This window comes from Rhinopithecus roxellana, chromosome 4 (assembly GCF_007565055.1).
Source record: "Rhinopithecus roxellana isolate Shanxi Qingling chromosome 4, ASM756505v1, whole genome shotgun sequence".
Taxonomy (NCBI): domain Eukaryota; kingdom Metazoa; phylum Chordata; class Mammalia; order Primates; family Cercopithecidae; genus Rhinopithecus; species Rhinopithecus roxellana.
In genome coordinates this window covers 97,487,127-97,515,015 of record NC_044552.1, presented here as the reverse complement: position 1 = coordinate 97,515,015, position 27,889 = coordinate 97,487,127, and the positions used below count along the sequence as shown (strand labels likewise).

The 27,889-nt window shown below is 40.2% G+C and overlaps 1 protein-coding gene across 6 annotated transcripts in view; it reads right to left on the bottom strand.

Annotated features, from left to right (window-relative positions):
• The window catches only part of BACH2 (BTB domain and CNC homolog 2), a 378,701-nt gene that overhangs the window by 75,150 nt on the left and 275,662 nt on the right, over window positions 1-27,889 (bottom strand). For all 6 annotated transcript variants that reach the window (XM_010357758.2, XM_030928376.1, XM_030928378.1 and 3 more), the window contains one exon: window positions 5,341-5,595. In XM_010357758.2, the coding sequence (XP_010356060.2) occupies window positions 5,341-5,583 (243 nt within the window). In that variant the 5' untranslated portion in view covers window positions 5,584-5,595. The remainder of the gene's footprint in view (window positions 1-5,340; window positions 5,596-27,889) is intronic.

Sequence of the window (27,889 nt, the reverse complement as noted above, 5' to 3'; positions counted from 1 at the left end):
CTGGGTGGCAAACACACCCCGCCCACCACAGCCTCCTTGCTATTCCTCCTGTCTGGCTCACTCTTTCCCTAGACATCAGCACAGCCAGCTCCCTCACCTGCTCCAGGTCTCTCTTCAAAAGTCACCCACTCAAACAGGCTTTTCTTGACCACTCTTTTTAAAATTGTAATACTCTTACCCTAACTCCCTTCTCTGTTTTCTTTTCCTCAATGGCATCTAACAAAGTATATTTAACACTGATTAATTTCCTCTCTTTCCTCCTCCTCCCCACTGGAATGTGAGCTAGGTTTGCCCAGTACCTAGAATGATGCCTCCTGGTTACATAGCAGGGTCTTGATAAATATTTGTTGAATGAATAAATAAATGAGTGAGGAAACAGAAGCCCAGAGAGGAGGATTGGTTTGCTGAAGACCTCACATGCAGTGATACCAAGGCCCAGAGTGTGGTTTTCCCAGCCCCTCATGGCTGATGATCCTAGTTTAAAAAAATCTGCCCATTACTCTTTTTCAGGCAAAGAGTGGTGGTGTCTTCTTCAGAGTTTTGTTTAGGTGAATGGGGTGAGGCCAAAGGGCAGGCTCTGTGCTCTGGGCTAGGTGAGTGCTTTGCCCTTTTCATCCTGGTCATGCCACTTCCTGAAGACTTCAGCTTGTTTCCCACCAAAATTCCACCTTCCCCTGCCCTCACCCTCAGGCTCAGAATGCTGTTGTCACCCTGTACGGTGGTGTTAACTACTTTCTATTACATGCTGAAAGGGTTGCCCAAAGATAATCATGACTGCCTTACTGCTTCCTTAAAAGACTGAACCTAAACCATCCCAGAGACATTAACAGCTTTCATATCCTCTAAAAACTTCCAGACAAGAAGATTCCATAATTTCCTTGTTGGCATCTGTGCTTGGCAGTACTGCTGCAGGAATGTTCTTTATTGCAGCCTGTGGTTAAGACTTAACAACAAATGTCTTTTCTTTAGAATCCTTCTGGGTCAGCTTTCTTTCCTGTATAGCACTGAAAAGTGAGATTTGCCCTAAAATGTTGAGAGAGAGAGAGAGAGAGAAAGCAAAAGATAGAGAGCACAAGCCAGCACAAGCCTGAAATCTATTTATACCGAGGAAAACATAAGGTCTACCTGCAGGGGCCATACTCACCCCCAGCCTGTAGCCATTCCCTGCATGAACCCATCCCCTTCTCTAGAGGGTACAAGGACACAGGAAGCAAGCCAGAGAAAGGTGGTGAGACCTTGGCAGTTACCTTTTAACAGCCGCTCTTCCCCTTGCATTCTGTGAGGCAGTCAAGCGGCCACGTAAGAAGAGGGTTGATGTGCAAACCCACTGTGGGCTGAGCATCTTCTAAGGAAGCACATCCCCTCCCTGTCCTCTGAATTCGACACGCGGTAAGATTGAACTTCATAGTCATGATGCTACTTCCCTCATGGCTGGCATCCAACCTGAAATGGCCTCCATGACTACAGCTAATGAGGTGTCATGCTCATGAGCAGTGGAAGAACGGCCCTGCAATGCTTAGCACATCAACTACTTTCTCTTCATCTCTTAGCACAACATATACTGACTCATTATAAAATTGAATGATCTGCTTTGTTATGTAATGAAAGTACTAAGTACAGTGGCTTATCTCCTACTATTTGCTGACACAATTACCTGGGTATGTTTTTCAGTGGGGAACCAACACTCAAGTCCTAGAAATTCTAGGGATTGCTATTTTTTTTCTTTTTAAAGCAAGCTAATTCAATTATTCCTTGATTTCTAGAAGGAGGCCTCCCTCTATTTTTGTCTCTCTTTCAGTTTGGAGGCTATGCTGGCCTCTGTGAGTGGCTCTAATGTGCTGGTAATGGCGTGGCTCATGAGGAATTGGGATTTGGGGGTGGAACTGCACAACTGGACAGTCGCTGGAGGGCAGATCTGCCTAAAGTGGATGAGGAGTGGGGTGGGAGGGTGGCAGTTTGTGTTGGGAAGTTTCAGGCTCCTAGGAGGAACTCTCAGGCCTGGCGGTGTGGGCCCCCTTGAGGAGCGCAGCGGTTGGCTGCCAAGGAAGTGGAGATGGGTCAAGTGTGAGTAAGAGGAGGGCAGGGCCAGAAGTTGATTCAAATTCGGCGATAGGATTATGATGAGGTTTAAACATTTCCAAGGAGCTAATTTAATGCTTTTTCTTATATCCTATGAACCAAATGCCAATTAGTTCCAGACAGCTACTTTCTAAGGTAATGTTTAGAATGTTTGCTTATTTACCACTTAATTCAAATTCTATGAAACCATTCACTGAGCTAAGTGTGACAATTTCCATTGAGCCTGCAGGGACATTTCAGTGTGCACGCAGTAAGACAAGGAAAACAATGCCCAGCACGTGGGTCCACAGCAGGTGCCCTGAGCAGAGGGGGAGGGCTCTTCAAAGGAGGCCTTAGAAACAATGACACAGCCTCAAAAGAAAACGCCAGTGGGGCTGGCTTGCATGTTCCATCAATAAGATACTTACAGCTGAATTACTGAAAATATGAATTTGCATTTCATAAGAAAAAAAGGATCTAGTTCTACCTGAAGATTTCAGATATGTGAGCAACTAGAATGTTTCAATGGTTTCAAGGATGTAGATGATGCAGGGAGGATAATCATTCTACAGAGGGAGGAAGAAAGAAAATCAACACAGAGCAATTCTCATTTAAATGAGAACACACAGCAAATTCTCACTTAAAAGGCCAAATAGATTTTTGTGTGATGTCGATACAGTGTGCCTCTTATTTAAAATGCCATTTCCAATGCCATGGAAATAAGCGATTATCAGGGATTTGATCTAAAAAGAAACTTTAAGGTTATGTCATATACATGTGTATCCCAGTTTCCTTTACATTTTACTGCCTTGGTATTGTATTTTTGATAAATAATTCAAGGCTGGAGGATCCCCTGAGCTCAAGAGTTCCAGTCCAACCTGGGCAACAGAGCAAGACTCTGCCTTTAAAAAGAGACTTGTATTTGTCAAATGCCTACTAGAGGATAAGGGCTGTGCTGAGAATTTTTGTATTTATCATCTCACCTAGCCTTCATGGCAGGGCAGCTAGTTAAGTATGTCCCCAACAGCGCAGTTAAGGAAAGGCCAGCTCAGGATCCCCTGGCTATGCTGCAGCTGCCATTCCTTGGCTTTCCTGTTACTTGGTACCCAGTGCTCCGCTCCTTATCCCAGCCCCAGTATGTCATTTAGCTGATCTGTCCTTTTGCTTCTAGTGTCAGGATTTCTCTAGCTACCTACTTATTAGTGGGATGCGGAGTGGTAATGGAGCACTCTATGTTGAGTATGTAACAAGGATACAAACGTGAAAATGCTAGTGTTTATATAGTCCTTATTTATTTATTTATTACTTTTTGAGACACATTCTCACTCTGTCACCCAGGCTGGAGTGCACTGGTGTGATTATGGCTCACTTTCAGCCTCAAGCTCCTGGGCTCAAGTGATCCTCCCCCCTCAGCCTCCCGAGTAGCTGAGACCACAGGTGTGTCCACCACATCTAGCTAATTTTTAAATCTTTTATAGATATGGGGGGGTCTCCCTATGTTGCCCAAGACAGTCTTGAACTCCTGAACTCGAGTAGTCTTCCCACTTTGGCCTCCTGAAGTACCAGGATGACAGGCATGAGCTGCTGCACCTGGCCCCAGTCCCCATTTTCATCAGCTGGCTGCTTTCCTGCTCAGCAGGGGTAACAGCAGATGTTGCTTAACAAGCGACTGGGAACTGAAGAAACCTCCACTACCCATGTCTTGTCTGTCAAATGGACAAACACAAATAGTGTTTTAAATTTTTAATTCTTCTTTTTTTTTGTTTGTTTTGAGACACAGTCTTGCCCTGTCACCTAGGCTGGAGTGCAATGGCATGATCCTGGCTTACTGCAACCTCTGCCTCCCAGGTTCAAGCGATTCTCCTGCTTCAGCCTCCCGAGTACCTGGGATTACAGGCGCACACCACTATGCCTGGCTAATTTTTTGTATTTTTGGTAGAGATGGGGTTTCACCATGTTGACCAGGCTGATCTCAAACTCCTGATCTCATGATCTGCCTGCCTTGGCCTCCCAAAGTATTATTTTTTTAAAGATGGGGTCTTGCTATGTTGCCCAGGCTTGTCTCGAACTCCTGGGCTCAAGGGATCCTCCTGCCTCAGCCTCCTGAGTAGCTGGGGCTACAGGTGCACTCTACTACACCTGGCTTCTTGTTTTTTATGTTGAATTTAGATGCCTTTTGGTGGAGCAGGTGAGTGCCCCATCACTTCCTACTGTCCTATATACAACCTACTTCACTCATTTGTATTATTTGCCAGGCCCCTGAAGGCATCTGGTTTGTGACTTCTGGGATTTAATGCTGGTTGTAACCATCAGCATCATATCTGGGTGATGGGGTCTTTGGTTTCTCCTAAGATTGCTGTGAAGAGTTGCTTAGTCGAACGCTACACAACTCTAGGGAATCTATTTGCAAAAACTATGGATGTGAGTTGTACTCCTGGCAGTTACAGAGTACACAGCTTGTGCAACTGTTGGTGGTGGCCCAAGAGCTGCACACTATGCTGGCGGTTCACAGGGAATGATTCTGCCCAAACACAAAATATTACCTTTAGTCCCATAGGAATGACAGAAGTCAGGATGATGAATTATGAGGAAGTGTATATAGGGCTCAAAGGGTGACCATTTAATGGTTTGTCACTGTGAAGTTCATTTTTTGGGTTCCTACAACTTAAACCATCCAATTAAATGTCATCTCTGGACAGACCAGGTCCAGCTACTAGTGTCCCCAAAGTACCAAAATAACCGTACTCACTGATGTAATTAAGAAACCTGAGTGGGCTGTTTTCAACAATGGTGAGAAAAGCAAATTTACACTTCTTAGAATCTTACTGAATTAACGGTGAAAATTACTAGTTGCTTTTATTTTTCCCCCAAGCAAAGAAGGTGCTGTGAATGCTTTCAATCTTTTACTCTCAAGGGAAATCTAGTGATCCTTACACCATCTGAAAGACAGAAATCATAGCAATGATTCAGATCCCACATCTAGGACTGTGCCAAACTTAGGCTGAACCACTCAAAACCTGAAGGGTAAGTGAACTAGAAACTACAAGTGACTGAGCCGCAGGTGAGGTTCAGTTCGCTTCAAGAAAGATATTCATATTCTGTGCCTCTGAGACTTTAAGTGTATCAAATAGAAACTGACAATGCCACAAACATAATGTGTGACTTGGACATCAGCTCCTGAGTGGGGACATGACACCTAGTACATCTTCTAGCTCCTACTCAGCCAGTTTTCTGTAAGTCAATAAACATCCGTTAACAATCACACAAACCAAATTACTGTACCTCCTCAGGTAAGCTGACCACCAAGTCATTTTTTGTCTGTCCGACCAGCGCCTGCCAAAAGTATTCACTGCATGCGGCCAGCACAGCCCGGTGGGCCCGGAACTCCTTCCTTTCCACGATCAAAGTCACGTCACAGAGAATATCCTTTTTCCGCTGGTCATTGAGGCCCAGGAGGATGTTGGTGCAGTGGACTGTGGACTCATACACATACATGGGGGAGTCAGGCTTCTCATCCACAGACATGCCGTTCACACCCTGAAAGAAAGAAAGGAAGAAAGGCTGAGTCACCACAGTTGTAGGATCGGAGAGAGGAGGTGAGAAAGAACATCATGGTTCCTGTGTCCCGCTGCCATGAGCATGGCAGGAAAGAGGAGAATTGCCAATCAGCTTACTGATTGCTTACTCTGTACAACAAGCTCAAAAAACATACCTGGAAAGTCAAGTTCCACAGCTGACTTTTATCCTTCCTACTTACTGCATTCTTTTACCCCATGGTAACAAAGCCAGATCTTTTAATAGAACATTTAAAACACACTGGTATTTTAAAACTTGGTGGTTCTGAATTTGTGCGAAGGCTGAAAAGGAACTTTCACATGTAAATAGTCTCCATGCAAGGACTAATTTAGATTTGTGTTAAGAGGAAATGAATCATTTTGAAGTATTTCTAATGTTGTCTTGATGAAGTACATGTAAGTTCCTAAGGTGAAATTTGGCTGAGATGCCAAGTAGAGTAAACATCAAATCACAATACATATTTAACAAGTGCACCAAACTGTCTGCACACTGAAGACTCAGTAGTCAGCTATTGCATCTGCCCTCTGCCACTTCAAGGCAAAGCACAATCGCCATAATGCTATAGTTGCTCAGCTCTTAGAAAGATATGGAATGGTGCTGTCATTATCCCAGCCGAATTGATGTGCATCCACTTTAAGGAAACACAATATATCACAATAGCAGTCATGAAAAAGATGCATTCAACAGTCAAGACTACTTTTACAAAAGGTTCTTTGCTTTAAAAAATCTCCATTGAAGTATTTCTTTCTTTCTTTTTTTTTCTTTTTTTGAGAGGGAGTTTCGTTCTGTAGCCCAGGCTGAAGTGCAATGGCGTGCTTCTCAGCTCACTGCAACCTCCACCTCCTGGGTTCAAGTGATTCTCCTGTCTCAGCCTACTGAGTAGCTGGGATTACAGGCATGTGCCACCATGCTTGGCTAAGTTTTGTATTTTTAGTAGAGATGGGGTTTCACCATCTTGGCCAGGCTGGTCTTGAACTCCTGACCTCAGGTGATCCACCCGCCTCGGCCTCCCAAAGTGCCGGGATTACAGGCATGAGCCGCTGCGCCTGGCCCCACTGAAGTATTTTAAAATACACTATCTGTGATTAATTTATAGAGTTACATAGTTTTTCTGTAATGTTTACTAGAGTAGTAAGAATTCCAGTAGTGAGTCCTACTTTCTTTTGGGCTTTCTTATTTTTTTAAAAACAGCTTTAACATACTATAAACTGCACATATTTATAGTGAGCAATTTGATGTTTTGATTATGTATATAATTGTGAAACCATCATCACAATAAAGATAGTGAACAAATCCATCATCACAAAAAGTCTCCTTAAGGCCCTTGTAATAATTTCTCCCTTGTGCCCCTCTATACCCCACCCCTGCAACGACTGATCAGCTTTCTGACATTCTATATTAGCTTGCATTTTCTAGAGTTTCATATAAATGGAATCATACACTACATATTCTTTTATGTCTGGCTTCTTTTGTTTGGCATAATTATTTCACCACTCAACCATGTTGCTGCATATATCAAGTTTGTTCCTTTATTACTTAGTATCCTATCGTATAAATATAGCATAACTTTTTTGTTTGTTTTTTTATCCATTCATCTATTAGTAGATATTCGGGTTATTTCCAGTATTTATTTACACATAAAGCTGCTGTGAACATACAATTCTTTGTACGGACATATGCTTCTACTTCTCTTGGGTAAACACCTGTGAGTAGAATGTATCATACGGTATGTGTAAGCATTATTAAAGAGTCTGGCACTGTTTTCTAAAGTGGTTGTAACATTTTACATTTCCACCAGCAGTGTATGAGGTTCCAGTTCTTTCACAGCCTTGCCAACATTTGGTATGGTCAATCTTTCTAATTTTGGACATTGTAATAGGTATATTGTATCTCTTTTTGGGTTTAATTTGCTTTCTCTAACACCTGAAGTTGTTGAGAATCTTTCATGTGTTTATTTGACCTCTGTATATCTTCTTTGGAGAAATGTCTATTTAGATTCTTTGCCCATTTTTAATCGGGTTGTTTTCTTATTTTTCAGTTTTAAGAGTTCTTTATATATTCTGAATATATAAAGTCCTTTATCAGATACATGATTTCCAAAATTTTTTTCCAAGGTTGTAGCTTGTCTTTTCATGCCTTAAAAGTGTCTTTCAAGGAACAGAAAGTCTTTATTTGATGAAGCCAAAAAACCATTTTGGTGTCACATCTGAAAAACCAAGGTCACAAAGATTTTCTCCTATGTTTTCTGCTAGAAGTGTTTTTTTTTAGCCCTTACATTTAGGTCTATGGACCATTTTGAGTTAATCTTTATATATGTAACAGGTATGGATTGAGGTTTTTTCCTTTTGCATATGAATATCCAATCGTTCCAGTAGCATTTGTTAAAAAGACTCTTTTCTCTCCTGAATTACCTTTGTACTTTTACTGAAAATCAATTGTTTATATATGTATGAATCTATTTATGGACTCTGTCTTTTACTATTTATTTATTTATTTATTTATTTATTTAATTATTTATTTACTATTTATATGTTTGTCTACTTTTGTTTTGTTTTCTTTTTTGGAGACAGGTTATCACTTTGGAGTGCAGTAGCGTGGCCATAGCTCACAGCAGTAGCTGGCACTACAGGTGTGCACCACCGTATCTGGCTAATTTAAAAATAGTTTTTGTAGGCTGGGTGCAGTGGCTCATGCCTGTTATCCTAGCACTTTGGGAGGCTGAGGCGGGCAGGTCACGAGGTCAGGAGTTCAAGACCAGTCTGGCCAACATGGTGAAACTGCATCACTACTAAAAATACAAAAATTAGCTGGGCGTGGTGGTTGTACCTGTAATCCCAGCTACTTGGGAGGCAGATACAGGAGAATCACTTGAACCCAGGAGGCAGAGGTTGCAGTGAGCCGAGATCACCACTGCACTCCAGCCTGGGTGACAGAGCAAGACTCCGTCTCAAAAACAAAACAAAAACATATATATATATGTGTGATGAAGTCTTGCCATATTGCCCAGGCTAGTCTCAAACTCCTGGCATCAAGTGATCCTCCTACCTCAGTCTCCTAAAGTGCTGGGATTACAGATGTGAGCCACTGTACCCAGCCTCTACATCTACTTTTATATTACTAACATAGTGTCTTGATTTGCTCTTTTTCAAAGTTAGTTTGATCCTTTGCATTTCCATATACATTTTATAGCTTGCATTTTATACATATAATTAGCTTGCCAATTTCTACAAAATAGTCTGCTGGAATTTTCACTGAGATTGTACTGAATCTACTGATGAATTTAGGAAGAGCTGCCATCTTAACAATAATGAACCTTTTGACCCATGAACATGGTCTCTTTATTTAGATCATCTTAAATTTTTCTCAGCAGCCGGGCACGGTGGCTTATGCCTGTAATCTCAGGACTTTAGGAGGCCGAGGCAGGTGGATCACTTGAGGTCAGGAGTTCGAGACCAGTCTGGCCAACATGCTGAAACCCCATCTCTACTAAAAATACAAAAATTAGCCAGGCATGGTAGCATATGCCTGTAATCCCAGCTACTCGGGAGGCTGAGGCAGGAGAACTGTGTGAACCCAGCGGGAAGAGGTTGCAGTGAGCTGAGATTGCACCACTGCACTCTAGCCTGGGCGACAGAGCAAGACTCCATCTCGAAAAAAAAAAAAAAAAAAGACTTTTTTTTTCTTAGCAATATTTTAATTTTAAATCTTTTGGCAGACAGTCTCACTCCGTCACCCAGGCTGGAGTGCAGTGGTGCGATCTTGGCTCACTGCAACCTCCACCTCCCGGGTTCAAGTGATTCTCCTGCCTCAGCCTCCTGAGTAGCTGGAATTAAAGAGGCATGCGCCACCATGCCTGGCCACTTTTTGTAGTTTTAGTAGAGATGGGTTTCGCCAGGTTGGCCAGACTGGTCTCGAACTCCTGGTCTCTCTTCCGCCTCCCAAAGTGCTGGGATTACAGGTGGGAGCCACCGCACTGGGCTCTCAGCAATGTTTTATAGTAGTATATAGGTCTTTTATACCTCTTTTGTCAGATTTATACCTAAGTATGAATATTTTTGATGTCATTGTAAATGGCATTGTCTTTTAATTTCAATTTCTAATTTTTCATTGCTAGTATATACAAATAGTTTTTGTATATTGATCTTGTATCTGAAAACCTTATTTATTAGTTCTCATAGACGGTTTTTTTTTTTTTTTGGTAGATTCCACAGTATTTTCTACATAGAATATTATGTTGTGAATAAAGATCTCTTACTTTTTTTTTCCAATATGGATAATTTTAATGTCTTTTTCTTACCTTACTGCATTGTCTAGAACCTCTAGTTCAATGCTGAATAGAGGTGGTGAGACTAAACATCCTTGCCTTCCTGATGTTAGGAAGAAAGTATTCAACCATTCACCATTTTGTATGACGTTAGCTATAAATGCTTCATAGATGCTCCTATTGAGCTGAGGAAGTTACCTTTCTTTCTGTCCCTCTCTTCTTCCCTCCCTTCCCTCCCTTCCCCTCCTCTCCCCTCCCCTTCTGTTCCCTTTCTTATCTTTTTCTTGAGTGGCACTCATGGCTCACTGCAATCTTGAATTCCTGGGCTCAAGCAATTCTCCTGCCTCTGCCTCCTGAGTAGCTATGACTACAGGTGTGCACCACCATACCTGGCTAATTATTTCTTATTTTTTTGTAGAGATGAAACCTTGCTATGTTGCCCAGGCTGCTCTTGGACTCCTGGCCTCAAGCAGTCCTCTACCTTGGTCTCTCAAAGTGTTGGGATTACAGGCGTGAGCCACTGCACCCAGCCCTGTGTTTGCCTTCTTATACATTGTTGGATTCAATTTGCTAACATTTTGTTAATAATTTTTCATCTATGTTCAATGGGGAGATTTGTCTGTAGTTTTCCTGGCCTGATTTTAGCATCAGGGTAACAACAATCTCATAAAATGAGCTGGGAAGTATTTCTTCCTCTTTAATTTTCTAAAAGGTTTTTTTTTTCTTTTTTTTTGTTTTGTAGAATTGGTTTTATTTCTTCCTTAAATGTCTGGTAGAATTTACCTGTGAAGACTTCTGAACTTGGATTTTAACGACAGACTCAATTTTTTAAAAGCAATTGTCAAATTTATTGGCATAAAATTGTGTGTGTGTGTATATTTATTTATTTATTTATTTAATTTATTTTTTGAGATGGAGTCTTGCTCTGTCGCCAGGCTGGAGTGCAGTGGTGCAATCTTGGCTCACCGCAACCTCCGCCTCCCGGGTTCAAGCGATTCTCTTGCCTCAGCCTCCCGAGTAGCTGGGACTACAGGTGTGTGCTACCACGCTCAGCTAATTTTTGTATTTTTAGTAGAGACGAGGTTTTACCATGTTGGCCAAGATGGTCTCAATCTCTTGACCTCATGATCCGCCCGCCTCGGCCTCCCAAAGTCCTGGAAGTACAAGCGTACGCCACCGTCCCGGGCCTTTTTAAATTTTATTTTATTTTTTATTTTTTAAAGAGACAGTGTCTCACTTTGTTGCCCAGGCTGGAGGGCAGTGGTGTGATCACAGCTAACTGCAACCTGAAACTCCTGGGGCTCAAGTGACCTTCCTGTCTTAGGCTCCTGAGTAACTAGGACTATAGGCCATGCCACCATGTTCAGCTATTTTTTTTTTTTTTTTTTAAAGAGATGGAGTCTTACTATGATACCCAGGTTGGTCTTCAACTCTTGGTGTCAAGTGTTCCTCCTGCTTTGGCCCCCTCAAAGCGCTGGGATTACAGGCGTGAGCCACCACATCCAGCCCATATATAGTATTTAAAAATATTCCTTCTCATATTGGTTGAATCTGTACTGACGTCACCTTTCAGATTACTGGTACTGAAAATTTGTGTCTTCTCTTTCTGATCAGTCTGGCTAGAGGCTTAACCATTTTACTGACATTCTCAAATAACTAGTTTTTGGTTAGTTTTTTAAAATCATTCTATTTTCTAGTTTGCTAATCTCTATTCTCATTGTTATATCCTTTATTCTGCTTACTTTGGGTTTAATTGTGTCTTTTTTTCTTTTCCAGTTTCCTAAGGTGGTAGTTGAGCCCATTAATCTGAGATCTTTGTTGTCTTTTCTAACACAGGCTTTAATGCTATAAATTTCACTCTACTGTTTTAGCAGTATCTTGCAAATTTTGAAATGTTTAATTTTAATTTTTACTCATTTCTTTTTTTTTTTTAATTATACTTTAAGTTCTAGCGTACATGTGCACAACATGCAGGTTTGTTACATATGTATACATGTGCCATGTTGGTGTGCTGCACCCATTAACTTGTCATTTACATTAGGTATATCTTCTAATGCTATCCCTCCCCCTTCCCCTCACCCCACAACAGGCCCTGGTGTGTGATGTTCCCCTTCCTGTGTCTAAGTGCTCTCATTGTTCAATTCCCACCTATAGGTAAGAACGTGCGGTGTTTTTCTGTTCTTGCGACAGTTTGCTAAGAATGATGGTTTCCAGCTGCATCCATGTCCCTACAAAGGACATGAAATCATCCTTTTTTATGGCTGCATAGTATTCCATGGTGTATATGTGCCACATTTTCTTAATCCAGTCTGTCACTGATGGACATCTGGGTTGGTTCCAAGTCTTTACTACTGTGAATAGTGCCGCAATAAACATACATGTGCATGTGTCTTTATAGCAGCATGATTTATAATCCTTTGGGTATATACTCAGGATTGGGATGGCTGGGTCAAAGGGTATTTCTAGTTCTAAATCCTTGAGGAATCGCCACACTGTCTTCCACAATGGTTGAACTAGTTTACAGTCCCACCAACCATGTAAAAGTGTTCCTATTTCTCCATATCCTCTCCAGCACCTGTTGTTTCCTGACTTTTTAATGATTGCCATTCTAACTGGTATGAGATGGTATCTCATTGTGGTTTTGATTTGCATTTCTCTGATGGCCAATGATGATGAACATTTTTTCATGTGTCTGTTGGCTGCATAAATGTCTTCTTTTGAGAAGTGTCTGTTCATATCCTTTGCCCACTTTTTGATGGGGTTGTTTTTTCTTGTAAATTTGTTTGAGTTCTTTTAGGTTCTGGATATTAGCCCTTTGTCAGATGAGTAGATTGCAAAAATTTTCTCCCATTCTGTAGGTTGCCTGTTCACTCTGATGGTAGTTTCTTTTACTGTGCAGAAGCTCTTTAGTTTAATTAGATCCCATTTGTCAATTTTGACTTCTGTTGCCATTGCTTTGGTGTTTTAGACATGAAGTCCTTGCCCATGCCTATGTCCTGAATGGTATTGCCTAGGTTTTCTTCTAGGGTTTTTATGGTTTTAGGTCTAACATTTAAGTCTCTAATCCATCTTGAATTAATTTTTGTAAAAGGTGTAAGGAAGGGATCCAGTTTTAGCTTTCTACTTATGGCTAGCCAGTTTTCCCAGCACCATTAATTAAATAGGGAATCCTTTCCCCATTGCTTGTTTTTTGTCAGGTTTGTCAAAGATCAGATGGTTGGAGATGTGTGGTATTATTTCTGAGGGCTCTGTTCTGTTCCACTGGTTTATATCTCTGTTTTGGTACCAGTACCATGCTGTTTTGGTTACTGTAACCTTGTAGTATACTTTGAAGTCAGGTAGCGTGATGCCTACAACTTTGTTCTTTTGGCTTAGGATTGACTTGGCAATGCGGGCTCTTTTTTGGTTCCATATGAACTTTAAAGTAGTTTTTTCCAATTCTGTGAAGAAAGTCATTGGTAGCTTAATGGAGATGGCATTGAATCTATAAATTACCTCGGGCAGTATGGCCATTTTCATGATATTGATTCTTCCTATCCATAAGCATGGAATGTTCTTCCATTTGTTTGTGTCCTCTTTTATTTCATTGAGCAGTGGTTTGTAGTTCTCCTTGAAGAGGTCCTTCACATCCTGTAAGTTGGATTCCTAGGTATTTTATTTTTCTTTGATGCAATTGTGAATGGAGTTCACTCATGATTTGGCTCTCTGTTTGTCTGTTATTGGTGTATAAGAATGCTAGTGACTTTTGCACACTGATATTGTATCCTGAGACTTTGCTGAAGTTGCTTATCAGCTTAAGAAGATTTGGGGCTGAGACAATGGGGTTTTCTAAATATATAATTATGCCATCTGCAAACAGGGACAATTTGACTTCTTCTTTTCCTAATTGAATACCCCTTATTTCTTTCTCTTGCCTGATTGCCCTGGCCAGAATTTCCAACACTGTGTTGAATAGAGGTGGTGAGAGAGGGCATCCCTGTCTTGTGCCAGTTTTCAAGGGGAATGCTTCCAGTTTTTGCCTATTCAGTATGGTATTGGCTATGGGTTTGTCATAAATGGCTCTTATTATTTTGAGATACGTTCCATCAATACCGAATTTATTGACCATTTTTATCATGAAGGGCTGTTGGATTTTGTCAAAGGCCTTTTCTGCATCTATTGAGATAATCATGTGGTTTTTGTCTTTGGTTCTGTTTATATGCTGGATTACGTTTATTGATTTGCATATGTTGAACCAGCCTTGCATCCCAGGGATGAAGCCCACTTGATAATGGTGGATAAGCTTTTTGATGTGCTGCTGGATTCAGTTTGCCAGTATTTTATTGAGGATTTTTGCATCGATGTTCAGGGATATTGGTCTAAAATTCTCTTTTTTTGTGTGTGTGTCTCTGCCAGGCTTTGGTATTAGGATGATGTTGGCCTCATAAAATGAGTTAGGGAGGATTCCCTCTTTTTCTATTGATTGGAATAATTTCAGAAGGAATGGTTCCACCTCCTCGTTGTACCTCTGGTAGGATTCAGCTGTGAATCCATCTGGTCCTGGACTTTTTTTGGTTCGTAGGCCATTAATTATTGCCTCGATTTCAAAGCCTGTTATTGGTCTATTCAAGGATTCAACTTCTTCCTGATTTAGTCTTGGGAGAGTGTATGTGTTCAGGAATTTATCCATTTCTTCTAGGTTTTCTAGTTTATTTGTGTAGAGGTGTTTATAGTATTCTCTGACGGTAGTTTGTATTTCTGTGGGGTCAGAGGTGATATCCCCTTTATCATTTTTTATTGCATCTATTTGATTCTTCTCTCTCTTTTTTTAATTTATTATTTATTTTTTTTTTGAAAAATAATCTGTCGCCCAGGCTGGAGTGCAGTGGCCGGATCTCAGCTCACTGCAAGCTCCGCCTCCTGGGTTTACGCCATTCTCCTGCCTCAGCCTCCCGAGTAGCTGGGACTACAGGCGCCCACCACCACACCCGGCTAGTTTTTTGTATTTTTAGTAGAGACGGGGTTTCACCGTGTTAGCCAGGATGGTCTCGATCTCCTGACCTCGTGATCCGCCCGTCTCGGCCTCCCAAAGTGCTGGGATTACAGGCTTGAGCCACTGCGCCCGGCCATTCTTCTCTCTTTTCTTCTTTATTAATCTCACTAGCGGTCTATCAATTTTGTTGATCTTTTCAAAAAATCAGCTCCTGGATTCAGTGATTTTTTGAAGGTTTTTTTGTGTCTCTGTCTCCTTCAGTTCTGCTCCAATCTCAGTTATTTCTTGCCTTCTGCAAGCTTTCGAATGTGTTTGCTCTTGCTTCTCTAGTTCTTTTAATTGTGATGTTAGGGTGTCAATTTTAGATCTTTCCTGCTTTCTCTTCTGGGCATTTAGTGCTACAAATTTCCCTCTACACACTGCTTTAAATGTGTCCCAGAGATTCTGGTATGTTGTATCTTTGTTCTCACTGGTTTCAAAGAACTTCTTTATTTCTGCCTTCATTTCGTTATGTACCCAGTAGTCATTCAGGAGCAGGTTGTTCAGTTTCCATGTAGTTGAGTGGTTTTGAGTTTCTTAATCCTGAATTCTAGTTTGATTGCACTGTGGTCTGAGAGACAGTTTGTTATAATTTCTGTTCTTTTATATTTGCTAAGGAGTGCTTTACTTCCAACTATGTGGTCAATTTTGGAATAAGTGCGGTGTGGTGTTGAGAAGAATGTATATTCTGTTGATTTGGGGTGGAGAGTTCTGTACCTGTCTATTAGGTCTGCTTGGTGCAGAGTTGAGTTGAATTCCTGGATATCCTTGTTAACTTTCTGTCTTGCTGATCTGTCTAATGTTGACAGTGGGTTGTTAAAGTCTCCCATTATTATTGTGTGGGAGTCTAGGTCTCTTTGCAAGTCTCTAAGGACTTGCTTTATGAATCTGGGTGCTCCTGTATTGGGTGCATACATATTTAGGAGAGTTATCTCTTCTTGTTCAATTGATCCCTTTACCATTATGTAATGGCCTTCTTTGTCTCTTTTGATCTTTGTTGGTTTAAAGTCTGTTTTATCAGAGACTAGGATTGCAACCCCTGCCTTTTTCTGTTTTCCATTTGCTTGGTAGATCTTCCTCCATCCCTTTATTTTGAGCCTATGTGTGTCTCTGCACGTCAGATGGGTATCCTGAATATAGCAAATTGATAGGTCTTGACTCTTTATCTAATTTGCCAGCCTGTGTCTTTTAATTGGAACATGTAGCCCATTTACATTTAAGGTTAATATTGTTATGTGTGAACTTGATCCTGTCATTATGATGTCAGCTGGTTATTTTGCTCATTAGTTGATGCAGTTATCGATGGTCTTTACATTTTGGCATGTTTTTGCAGTGGCTGGTACTGGTTGTTCCTTTCCGTGTTTAGTGTTTCCTTCAGGAGCTCTTGCAGGGGAGGCCTGGTGGTGACAAAATCTCTCAGCGTTTGCTTGTCTGTAAAGGATTTTATTTCTCCTTCACTTATGAAACTTAGTTTGGCTGGATATGAAATTCTGGGTTTAAATTCTTTCTTTAAGAATGTTGAATATTCGCCCCCACTCTCTTCTGTCTTAGTAGAGCTTCTGCTGAGAGATCTGCTGTTAGTCTGATGGGCCTCCCTTTGTGGGTAACCCGACCTTTCTCTCTGGCTGCCCTTAAGATTTTTTCCTTCATTTCAACTTTGGTGAATCTGGCAATTATGTGTCTTGGAGTTGCTCTTCTCGAGTAGTATCTTTGTGGCATTCTCTGTATTTCCTGAATTTGAATGTTGGCCTGCCTTGATAGGTTGGGGAAGTTCTCCTGGATAATATCCTACAGAGTGTTTTCCAACTTGGTTCCATTCTCCTCGTCACTTTCAGGTACATCAATCAGATGTAGATTTGGTCTTTTCACATAGTCCCATATTTCTTGGAGGCTTTGTTCATTTCTTTTTACTCTTTTTTCTCTAAACTTGTCTTCTCACTTCATTTCATTCATTTGATCTTCAATCACAGATAACCTTTCTTCCAGTTGATCGAGTCGGTTACTGAAGCTTGTGCATTTGTCACATAGTTCTCATAGTTCTCGTCTCATGGTTTTCATCTCTATGAGGTCGTTTAAGGACTTCTCTGCATTGGTTATCCTAGTTAGCCATTCGCTGTGCAAAGAAACTAAAAACCTTGAAAAAAGATTTGACAAATGGCTAACTAGAATACTCAATTTTTAATAATTTAAAATTTCCCTTTTGATTTATTCCTTAATGCACAAAGGATTTACACATGTGTTTTTTGGTTTCCAAATATTTGGGGGAGTTTCTACATATCTTTTTGTTATTCTTTTCTGATTAAATTCCATCGTGGTCACATAACAAACTTCATATGACTTTAATCCTTTTAAATTTATGGAGACGTGTTTTGAGTCCCAGAATATGACCCACTTCGGTAAATACTACATAAGCACTTGAAAAGAACATATATTCTGTTGTTGGCTGGAGAGTTCTATAAATATCAACTAGGTTAAGCTGTATGAGTGTTGTTCAAGTCTTCTAATATCTTTTCTGATCTTCCGTCTATAGGTTCCGTCATGTATTGAGAAGGAGTACTAAAATATCTGGCTACCATTGTAGGCTTGTCTGTCAGTTATTGTAACCCTATCAGTTTCTGCCTCATGCAGTCTGAAATCGTATTAGATGCATACACATTTAGGATTTTAATTTTTTCTTGTAGTAGTTATTCCTTTATCACTATGAAGTCACCTTTTAATTCCTGGAAATATTCTTTGTTCTGAAATCTACTTTGTCTTATATTCACAGTCACTCCATCTTTTGTTTTGTTTTGTTTGTTTTGTTTTTTGTTTTTTGTTTTGTTTTTCTGCCTCAGCCTCCAAAGTAGCATGGATTACAGGTGTGCACCACCATACCCAGCTAATTTTTTTTTGTATTTTTAATAGAGACAGGGTTTCACGATGTTGGCCAAGCTGGTCTTGAACTCCTGACCTCAAATGATCCATCCGCCTTGGCCTCCCAAAATGCTGGGAACACAGGCATGAGCCATCACGCGTGGCCACATTGGATATTTTCTATTGCTAACCCTTCAAGTTCACTAATCTCTTCTTCTGCAAGATCTAATCTACCATTAATCTTTTCCAGTATAATTTCGATCTCAGACACTGTGGTCCTTATCTCTAAAAGTCCCATTTGGTCTTTTACAAAATATCTTCCATGTCTCTACTTAAGATGTTCAATCTTTCTTCTAACTTTTTGAACATTTGGAATACAGTTATAATAACTATTGCAATGTCCTTGCCTGCTAATTCTAACATCTTCTGGTTCAGTTTTTATTGTTATTTATTTTCATTGTGAGTTATATTTCCTTGCTTCTTTGCATAATTAAACATTTTTGATTGGATGCCAGACATTGTAAAATTTACCTTGTTAAATGCTGGATATTTTTGTGTTCCCATAAATAATCTTGAACTTTGTTCTAAGACACAGTTGAGTTACTTTGAAGTAGTTTGATCCTTTCAGGTTTTGCTTTTGAGATTTGTTAGATAGGAAAATCAGCATTTAGTTTAGGGTTCATTACTCCTTACTACTGAGTACTTCTGAGTACTCTATCCGAGGACCCCTGATATATGTTTTTTCTAGTCTGGCTGGTAGGAAATGATGTTATTCCCAGTTCTCTGAGTTCCCTTTGTTTTGGGTGGCTGTCTCCCCACCCTTGGGTAGTTTTCTCACCTGCATCTACTGATCGTTACTCTGCAGAATATTAAAGGGAAACTCTGCAGATCTCTGGAGTTCTCTCTCTGCAGCTGTCTCTTCTGTTACCCTGCTTTCTGAACTCTATTAATCATCTTTCCAGACTCTTAGCTCTGTCTCTTCAATTTAAGAGTCAGCCAGCTCTTCCTTGGTTCTTCCTTCCTGTGCCATGGCCTAGAAACTCTCAAAGCACTATGCTTAGCTCAGTTTGTTTTCCTTTCTTGGGGATTACTGTCTTTTGGTTCTGGATGTCCCCTGTCTTAAAAACCATTATTTCATATATTTTATCTGTTTCTATAGTTGTTTTAGGAGAAAGGGTAAATCTAGAACCTATTACTCCATCTTGGCTGAAAGTAAAAGCCATAGGTTTATTTTCTGTGCTACAATTACTCCAAACACTTTACAAACAATAACTTATCACAAAGCAAACCACATAGTATCAACTTTGCTCTGCTATATATAATGGTTTGTAATACCCAATTACAAAGATGCCTCGATGAAGAATTACTAGTTCTTTGGTATTCCAATAAAAGATAAAATATTTGTGAGGTTATATGGAATCATTTTTTAAATGGAATTAGAATAGCATTCTAAAATGACACAATTCAGTTATAACGACCCTAAGTCACGAGGTAAGATCAAGTTCACCTGGCTTCTGTCAATGACTAGGAAATTGCTGCTAAATTCTTTATTATCTAGTAAGAAGACAAATATTTTCTATTCTGGCTTCTTATTAGTCCTACATTTCCATGGAATGTTTTCAGGATTTTCTTATCTCCCACATAAGGTCTCAATTCTGGTTTGTTTTCTCCATTCTTAGTTTTCAAATTATTACTATGTCTCCTACCACATTGAGTCTCCTCAATTAGTCTATAGAAATTATTGAGTTAAAAATCATAATAGGTCTCATGTATAAGGAAACACTCAAAACTTGGCGGAACATTTAATGTTCTAGGTCACGGATGGTGTGTTCAATTCATAAAAAGTAGGAGATTTACAAGGGACGCCTCTTTTTTCCAGTTCATTTATGGGTAATACATATTAATGTGCCTACACCAAGATAGAAGCTTGTGATGAAAGACACAAAGCCATAAATCCTTTAATGAAACATGAAATGAAAGAAAATAAAAAGAGAAATGAAAGTGAAGTGCAGTGGCAAGAGGAGTGGACCAGGGATGTTTGGGGCTTTTGGTTTAGCTCCAGCATTGACCAACTTTGTGGATCTGGACAAACTGCCTTTTTGGGGGCCTGCTTCCATGTTTGTAAAATGAAAAGCATGAACTAGAAGACCAACAGTGTTCTTCCAAATCTACAACTCCATGAGTCTATAAAAGAAATACACCTGATCGAGCACAAAGAGTGGGATACTGTCATTTTAACTGAGAGAAGCTAGCTTTCTTTGACCTTCTAAAGACCATTTATGTGCCCAGTTATATTGTTGTTGATGTTGCATGGCTTAACAAAACTGCCCCTGCAGAGCTGGTTACAGGGAATGGGGTAGACAACAAATATACAAGGAAACCATAGGCTTCTGGGAGAGTAGAAACTAAGACCCCAACCCCTGCTCTTTCTGGGATCTAAGATAGTTGAAGTTCTCAAGAGTAGACTCCACATTCTGCTAACAGGACAGGTTTAGAAAAACAAAGATGTAGCAATATAAGCCCTCCAAGTTGATGAAATAGACTATGACAGTCACATTAACACGGGCATCTGCTTTTTGGGCTAAACTTACTGGAGAGTTTTGGAAAACACTGAAAAAGTATTAGTTTTGTTCATCAAATGGTATAATCTAAAATGTATCACTTTCACGAAGCTGTTGCTAGACTTTAACCTGTCTGAGGATTTTCTTGAATATATTACATTATTTCTGGATAATAATTCTTTATGCCATGTCAGTATTACTTTCTTCCCCTTGGCCTTTACCTACCCATCCTTGTTGGTTCCTCTTCAAACATAATGGAACATACCTTTCTGCTTTCTTTAAAAATCAGTCAGCCCTTCTCAACCTCCAATTATCATGGGTGCTGCTATGGGGTGAATGTTTGTCTCCTATGAAAATCATGTTGAAACTTAATCTCCAATGTGGCAGTATTAAGACATAGGGCCTTTAAGAGATGATTGGGGCATGAAGGCTCTGCCCTCATGAATAGGTTAATCCACTCATGGATTAATGAATTAATGGGTTATTGAAGGAGTATGTTAGTTATAATGAGAGTGGGTCTGTTATAAAAGTCCATTTGGCCATCTCTTGTGAGCTCCCTCACCATGTGATACCCTGTGCCACCTTGGGATTCTGCAGACAGTCCTCAACAGCAAGAAGGCCCTCACCAGATGCAGCCCCTAGACCTCGAACTTGCCAGCCTCTAGAACTGTAAGAAATAATTTTCTTTATACATTATTCAGTCTCAGGTATTCAGTTAGAGTATCAGAAAACAGGCTAAGACAGGTGCTCTTCTATGAACTCCCTCCAATTTGTCTGCTTTTGACTGGCCAATGCCAAACTGAATTCTGCTTCTCCTGTTTCCACTAGGTGTTCTTTTTTCACTTGCCTTACTAATATTAATTAAACAATATTCCTCTCCGCCGCCCCCCCCCCCCACTCCTCCATGCAGCAAATCCTGAAATCTGCAGCAGGACCCATGGGATCTAAGAATGAAATGGTTTATAGTGAGTAACAGAACCCAGAATAGCATGGAGGAGTATGACAGCCAATCTTTACTCTAAGCATTAGACAACGTGTTAAAGTATGTAGACATTAGCTGAAATCAGATTGTAAGGAAGCTTTCCAAAGGTTCTGATTTGGGTTTTGGCTGGATCTCATTCTTCTTTTTGCAGGCCAAAAAAACCCAGCTGCACATGTACATACACATATACCCCAATCATCTCATCATATGGTTCAGCAGTAAAAGTTAATTACTATTATTTTATCATAGTATATTCATCCCCTTAAGAAGCTACACAGACCACAACTCTTATTACTCAAAGGTATAGTATTAATGAATACAGACTTACTCATTAACTCACTCATTCACTCTTCACTCATTATTGGGTCATATTCAGAAATGAAAATGTCTAATAGTTCTGCAGGTAAAAGTATAAATCAAAAAAGTAAAAAACAAAACAAAACAAAACAAAAAAACACCCAACCAAAAAAACCACAGTGGGATCTGAAAAGCTGCAATTCACAAAAAAGTAGAATGTTAAGATTTTCAGACAACCTGTCATGTCTTGAGTGCTTCAGATGAAAAGAAATGAATATGCCTTGCAGGTAATGAAAAAGACCAAATTATAAACCATTTCACTTGAAATTCAAACTACATTTCTCCCAGAAACAGTGCATTAAGTAAATACTTCTGTGAATCAAACACTAAATTATTTAGTAATTGCTGAGTAAATTTCTGCACTTACAAAACATGCTTTTTAAAAAAAGTTATTTATTGTAAAACTGTAAGGGTTAGTTCTTATAAAAGAAAGTTATCAAGTCTATAGACATTTTAGAGTGCATAGTGCTATAAAAATTACTTAGTTATTACTTTTGGATTGGAAACACTTTCTAATGCATCAAGACTAAAACTTCTTACTTTAAGTGAAAAGCAATCCAATTTCAGTATTTTCTAATGGAAAACTGCAGTGCTTGTCACTTAATGTCCCTAATGCCTTAGATAGCTAAAGTAAGGGCCCTGACATGGAGCAGCTAAAACGTTTTGTGTTCCTTATTTACTCAAACACTCCATCTGCCTGCACACTAGTTAGTGCTAAGGGAACTGAAATTTAAGGCTGTTGTTAGGAGGAAGCACTTGCAATTGTATCATCAAATTCTTAATAGCTCTGAATGGTTCTCGTAATTCAGTATAAACTTCCATTTTCCTTGACCTTCTAGGGGAAAGTTCAATTTACTGACAATGGCTTTTACTGCACTGTTGAAAAATATACCAAAAACTTTAAAAAGGAACGATCATAACAAGTCCCTTTTTTTTGCTAATTTGTTATTATTGTTGCTTCTTTATTCTTTCAAATAGACCAAAATAAAAAATAACCCAAATTTCCAAAATATCTGGTAATAAAGTAGTAGCAATTACTACCACTTTTCCTATATTTAAATGTAACCGACATGGGCCAGGCGTTGTGGCTCATGCCTGTAATCCCAGCACTTTGAGAGGCCGAGATGGGCAGACTGCTTGAGGCCAGGAGTTGGAGACCAGCCTGGCCAACATGGTGAAATCCTGTCTCTACTAAAAATATAAAAATTAGCTGGGTGTGTTGGTGCAAGCCTGTAATCCCAGCTACTCAGGAGGCTGAGGCACAAGAATTGCTTAACCCAGGAGGCAAAGGTTGCAGTGAGCCAAGATTGTGCTACTGCACTCCAACCTGGGAGACAGAGTGACTCCGCCTCAAAAATAAATGAACAAATGAATGAATGAATGAATGTAACCAAAATGGAGAGTCACAGTCTGATACAGAAACTGAGGTGGAAGAAATACTAGAATGTTGGCAGCAGACTATAGGTATTGGTCCAAAGGTAGTGAAGTATTAAAGATATATAGCCACCAACCTAGAAACAGTAAGAAAGTTTAACAGTATCAAGTGCACTGATGGTCAGATCAACTTCTTTGCAAAACAGTTTGGCATTATCTAGTAAAGTTGAAGATATGCATAGATTATGACTGAGTAATTCCATTCCTAGGTTACAACCTAGAGATACTCCTGCATATCTGTAACAAACTCTGTATAAAGAGTGTTCACAGAATTGTTGAGAATAACTCCCAACTGGAAACAACATCATGTCTATCAGTACCAGAATGCATAAATACACTGAGATATATTCATATATTCACATAATGGAATATAACAAAGCAAATTAGAGCCACATGCAGCAACATGGAGGAGCTGCGCAAACCTAATGCTGAATACTGAGCTACAGAAACAAGACACAGGATAATAACATACAATCTGGTTTCAAGTATGTCAAATTCAAAAATGGATAAAACTTAAACATCTAGGGATATATGCTGTTATGGACTGATATGGTTTCGATCTGTGTCCCTGCCCAAATCTCATGTTCAACTGTAATCCCCGATGTTGGAGGTGGGGCCTGGTGGGAGGTGACTGGATCATAGGGGAGGTTTCTCATGGTTTAACACCATCCCCCTTGGAGCTGTTGCCTCAACAGTGAGTTATCATGAGATGTGGTTGTTTAAAAAGTGTGTGGCACCTTCCCTCTCCTTCTCTCTCCCTTCCTCCTGCTTTGGCCGCACGAAGACGCCTGCTCCAGCTTTGCCTTCCACCACGATTATAAGTTTCCTGAGGCCTCCCCACAAGCAGATACCACCATGCTTCCTGTACAGCCTGCAGAATCATGAATTAACCTCATCTTTATAAATTACCCAGTCTCAGGTATTTCTTTATAGCAGTGTGAGAACTAACACATGGAGTAAATGTGTCCTCTCAAAATCCGTATGTGGAAATCCTAATCCCCAGTATAATGGTATTGGGAGGTGGGGCCTTTGGGAGTGATTGGGTTATAAGGGTGGAGCCCTCATTAATAGGATTAATACCCTTATAAGAGACCCCTCTTACTCTCTTTCTGCCATGTGAGGACACAAGAATATGGCTGTCTGTAAACCAGGAAGACAGCCCTTACCAAGAATTGGACAATGCTGGCACTCTGATCTTAAGACTTCTAACTTCCAGAACTGTGGGAAATAAATGTTTGCTGTTTGAGCCACCCAGCCTATGGTACTTTGTTATGGCATCCTGAACTGAGACACATACAAAGGTGGCAAAACTATAAAGAAAAGACTCAGAATAGAGGTTCCATTTAGAGCGAGGCAGTGCTCACCAGAAAGGGGCACCATGGGGTTTTGGGGTGCTGTTGTATGCTCTATTTCTTGACATGAGTGACAGGTACACATATGCCCACTTTAAGTTATACATTTGTTTTACATTTGTTTTCCCAGCTCCCCCAAATTAAAGGTTGTGGGAGAATGTTAACAACTCAAGTATTTATTGAGTACCTCCTTTAGGTTCTGTGACTTAATCGCAAAGGTCGTAGGGTACACTTTGGGCTTCAAATGAAAAAAAAAAAATACACCCACACCTTAAATCCTCCAACTTATGGTCAGGAAGGTCCTTAAAGGCAATCAAATCTAACCAATTCCAAGTTGTATGTTTTCAGTAATAATCTACAAAAACGGGCCAAATACAGGGACGAGGCCTTTTGGGAGATGGTAAGAAATCTGAGCCCAGGCCTTTGCTTTGCAGTAAAACTTTTTTCAGAGATCTTGTGTTTTGTCTTCTCTCTTGTTAAAACCAAATCATTTCATGCACTTCCATTTCCTTATCTATGCAAGGAGGAAATAAACTAGGTGACTTTTTAGTTCTAGTTTCTATGGTTCTATGAAAGTATAGGAACTTTAGGAAAATCTTGAAACATGAGTTTTTCTAACTGTGGTTCCTGAGAAGACTTTTTAAGGAAGCTAGAGATGCTCAAAAGAACACAACTGGCTGGAAAGGAAAAATGCCATCACATAACTTTTGAGAGAGATGAAGAAGAGGGAAGACCCATCCAATAACAGTGTGAACTTTCTCCCTTATAAACAGAGTCAACCCGAAGGATGAATCAAAGGTCAACTTTCATACATTAATGGAACACAGTGCCCATCAGTACTGAGCAGTAGTTCAGCATTCTCTTCCCATGTCCAAAACAGTCTCTGGTGTGCAGATCAGGGGCTCCCTCAAACGCCATCTTAGGTATGTGGCTCTGGAATAAAATGGGGTGTCCATCCTCTCCTCTTGTCTCCACCCAGCCATGTCAGATAAGACTGTTTAGGGGGCCAGAGAGAAGGTTACAACTGGGATTTAACAAAAGCATGGTGCATAAACTGTCATCTCAAAAAGGAGATGAAATCAGCGGGTGAAAGGGAACCCATATCAGGCCATCCAAGATGCATGATGACTGTTAGTGGTGGTTGGTGGTGGTGGGGCAGTGGGTGTGTGGACCAGGGAGAAAATGTACAACTAGCCATGGGCAGATTTGGATATGCAGCTTTGTGATCAATGCACTGGTCTTTTTTATATGTTGATGCTTGCTTTTGCTTCTTTTGTGTAACCCCACAGTTAAGAGTATAGCCAAAACCTCCATCTATTCTTCTGGGATAGGTCATTTTCTACTCTTGGCAAGCCTTCTTTTCTCTATATTGTCACTTCCAGTTTGTCTCTGGTATTACTTCTTTGTGTCTATGTTCTCCATTTATATTCATTTCTCATACATCAATCTCTGCTTCCTATTAGCATTTGCTTTGTGCCTATTAGGAGTTAGAGGACAGAGAAAAGTCATTTCTTTTCTGCATTTCTCTTTATCAGGGCATCTGTATGAAATATTCTCTCCCAGTGTCCCTTTCCCTCCCCTTGTAGCCAGAGAAGTATTACCCTAGAGCTTCAAGCTGCTAATGTGAGAAGAAATTGTGAACAGTGATTAGGAGGCTAAATGAGGGTGGTGGAACTTATTTACTTCATTAAGGTTCCTTCAGGGAAAATACGAGGATGGGAAACTGAGAGATAAGGGTTAATACTAAAAGAATAACAGATCCATTTGACTCAGAGCAATCTTCAGTCTGCCTGGATTCTATGAGACACCCTTCTCCATGGGGAAATCATTACAGAGAAATGACATGCAAAGTGCGCCATAAAGCATCTGAGTCAAACCAGAGGGAGGATGACTCAACGGATCATTTTACATTTTAATAGAAGGCACTGCAAATTTGTACCTAGTGCACAGTTCAACGCAGGGCTCACAACTCCTCCCCAAAACTTCTTCATTGGGTGGGAGGGGAGTTCCCAGAACCTGACAGAAATTATTCTGTCTTAGAAAAAAACCAAGTCAAAACTCACAACAGAGAATCAAGACTAAGAAAAGACAACAGAGAGTCAAATGCAGAAAAGAGGGGAGACTGCAAGTCTAATTTCAACTTCAGCATTTCTGTCAAACATAAGACACAGCCTGAAAATTGAGCTCAGTAATTAGTGGACTTCAAATGTCATAAAGGGGTGGGGGAGATGGAAGGAGGAATGGAGGGAGACAGAGGAAAGAGGAGAATGCCATCGAAGTGCTATAATTAAATAATTGTGTTCCTTAAATTAGTTTTACAAGATTTTCCCATGATAATTACTGTCAGAAGTTTGCCCACCAGGTCAGTGACAACGCTGGCTTGAGTTTCCATGTGAAGTCAAGAAACAATTGTTCTTGACACGCCATTGTTCCTAGTATGTATCCCAGGCCAGGTATTGCTTATAGATGCTAATATGTATAACCCTCCAAAGTTAGATTCATCTGACCAGGAATTATGATGTTAAGAGATGGGATTGCCATATCTAACTCCTTCTTGGGATGGGGGTGGGGGGTTACCCCCAGACACACTTTTGTCTGCTTATACATAAAGAATATCTATAGTTTCACAGCTGCTCATCTGCCTCATCTCTACTGATGCCTGCCCCAGCTCCTGAGAGGGCACACGGTTTACAGGTAGGAAAGGAAACAGAAGTGAATACTGAGGCTTGGCAGAAATACAGCTTTCACAGAAAATGTTCTTAATAAAAGAAAACTTGCTTCTTTCACGCACTGGGGTCTTTTGGATAACATGATTCTTTTCTGAAACATCATCTCTACAGGGATGCAGGCTAGAACGAATAACGTTTAGATTGCAAGTTGGTTCACCTGATAACTAAGAAAATTGCAACTCAACACCAAAGGCAGGCAGCATCTAATGGGGCGGAAATCATCTAGCTTGAGGGTCATTCAGGTAGTGGTTTGAGAAAGGTTTGATTTCCACTGGAGCCTAGGCACTCCTGAAACCCACTCCTGTTTTTCCATTTAAAAATGCTTAAAACCATGAGGCTAAGACCACTGGTCGGCAGTCTGTTAAGTCCCGTATCAAGTAATAAAAGCATCTGAACCACCTGTCACCAGGCAGGAGGTCAAATGGAACTGGAATGTTAACACGCAGGTGAAATGCCCTCCAGAGAACATGGGGAAAAGGCAGTGAAAAGGAATGGGAGAAAAAGAATGTGCTTGGAGCTTTCCAAGTCCCTGTCCTGTCCTTGGCAGCTTCTCAGAATGATGATTATTGTCACCAAAAGGTAGTGACACACATGCTACATGACACTTAGTATACTGTTTAAGATACAGATGGTCTTATATGCCTATACCACTGTCACTCACACGCGATTTCACCTCACAGAATACGCTTCAGATAAAGCCAAGTATATTAAG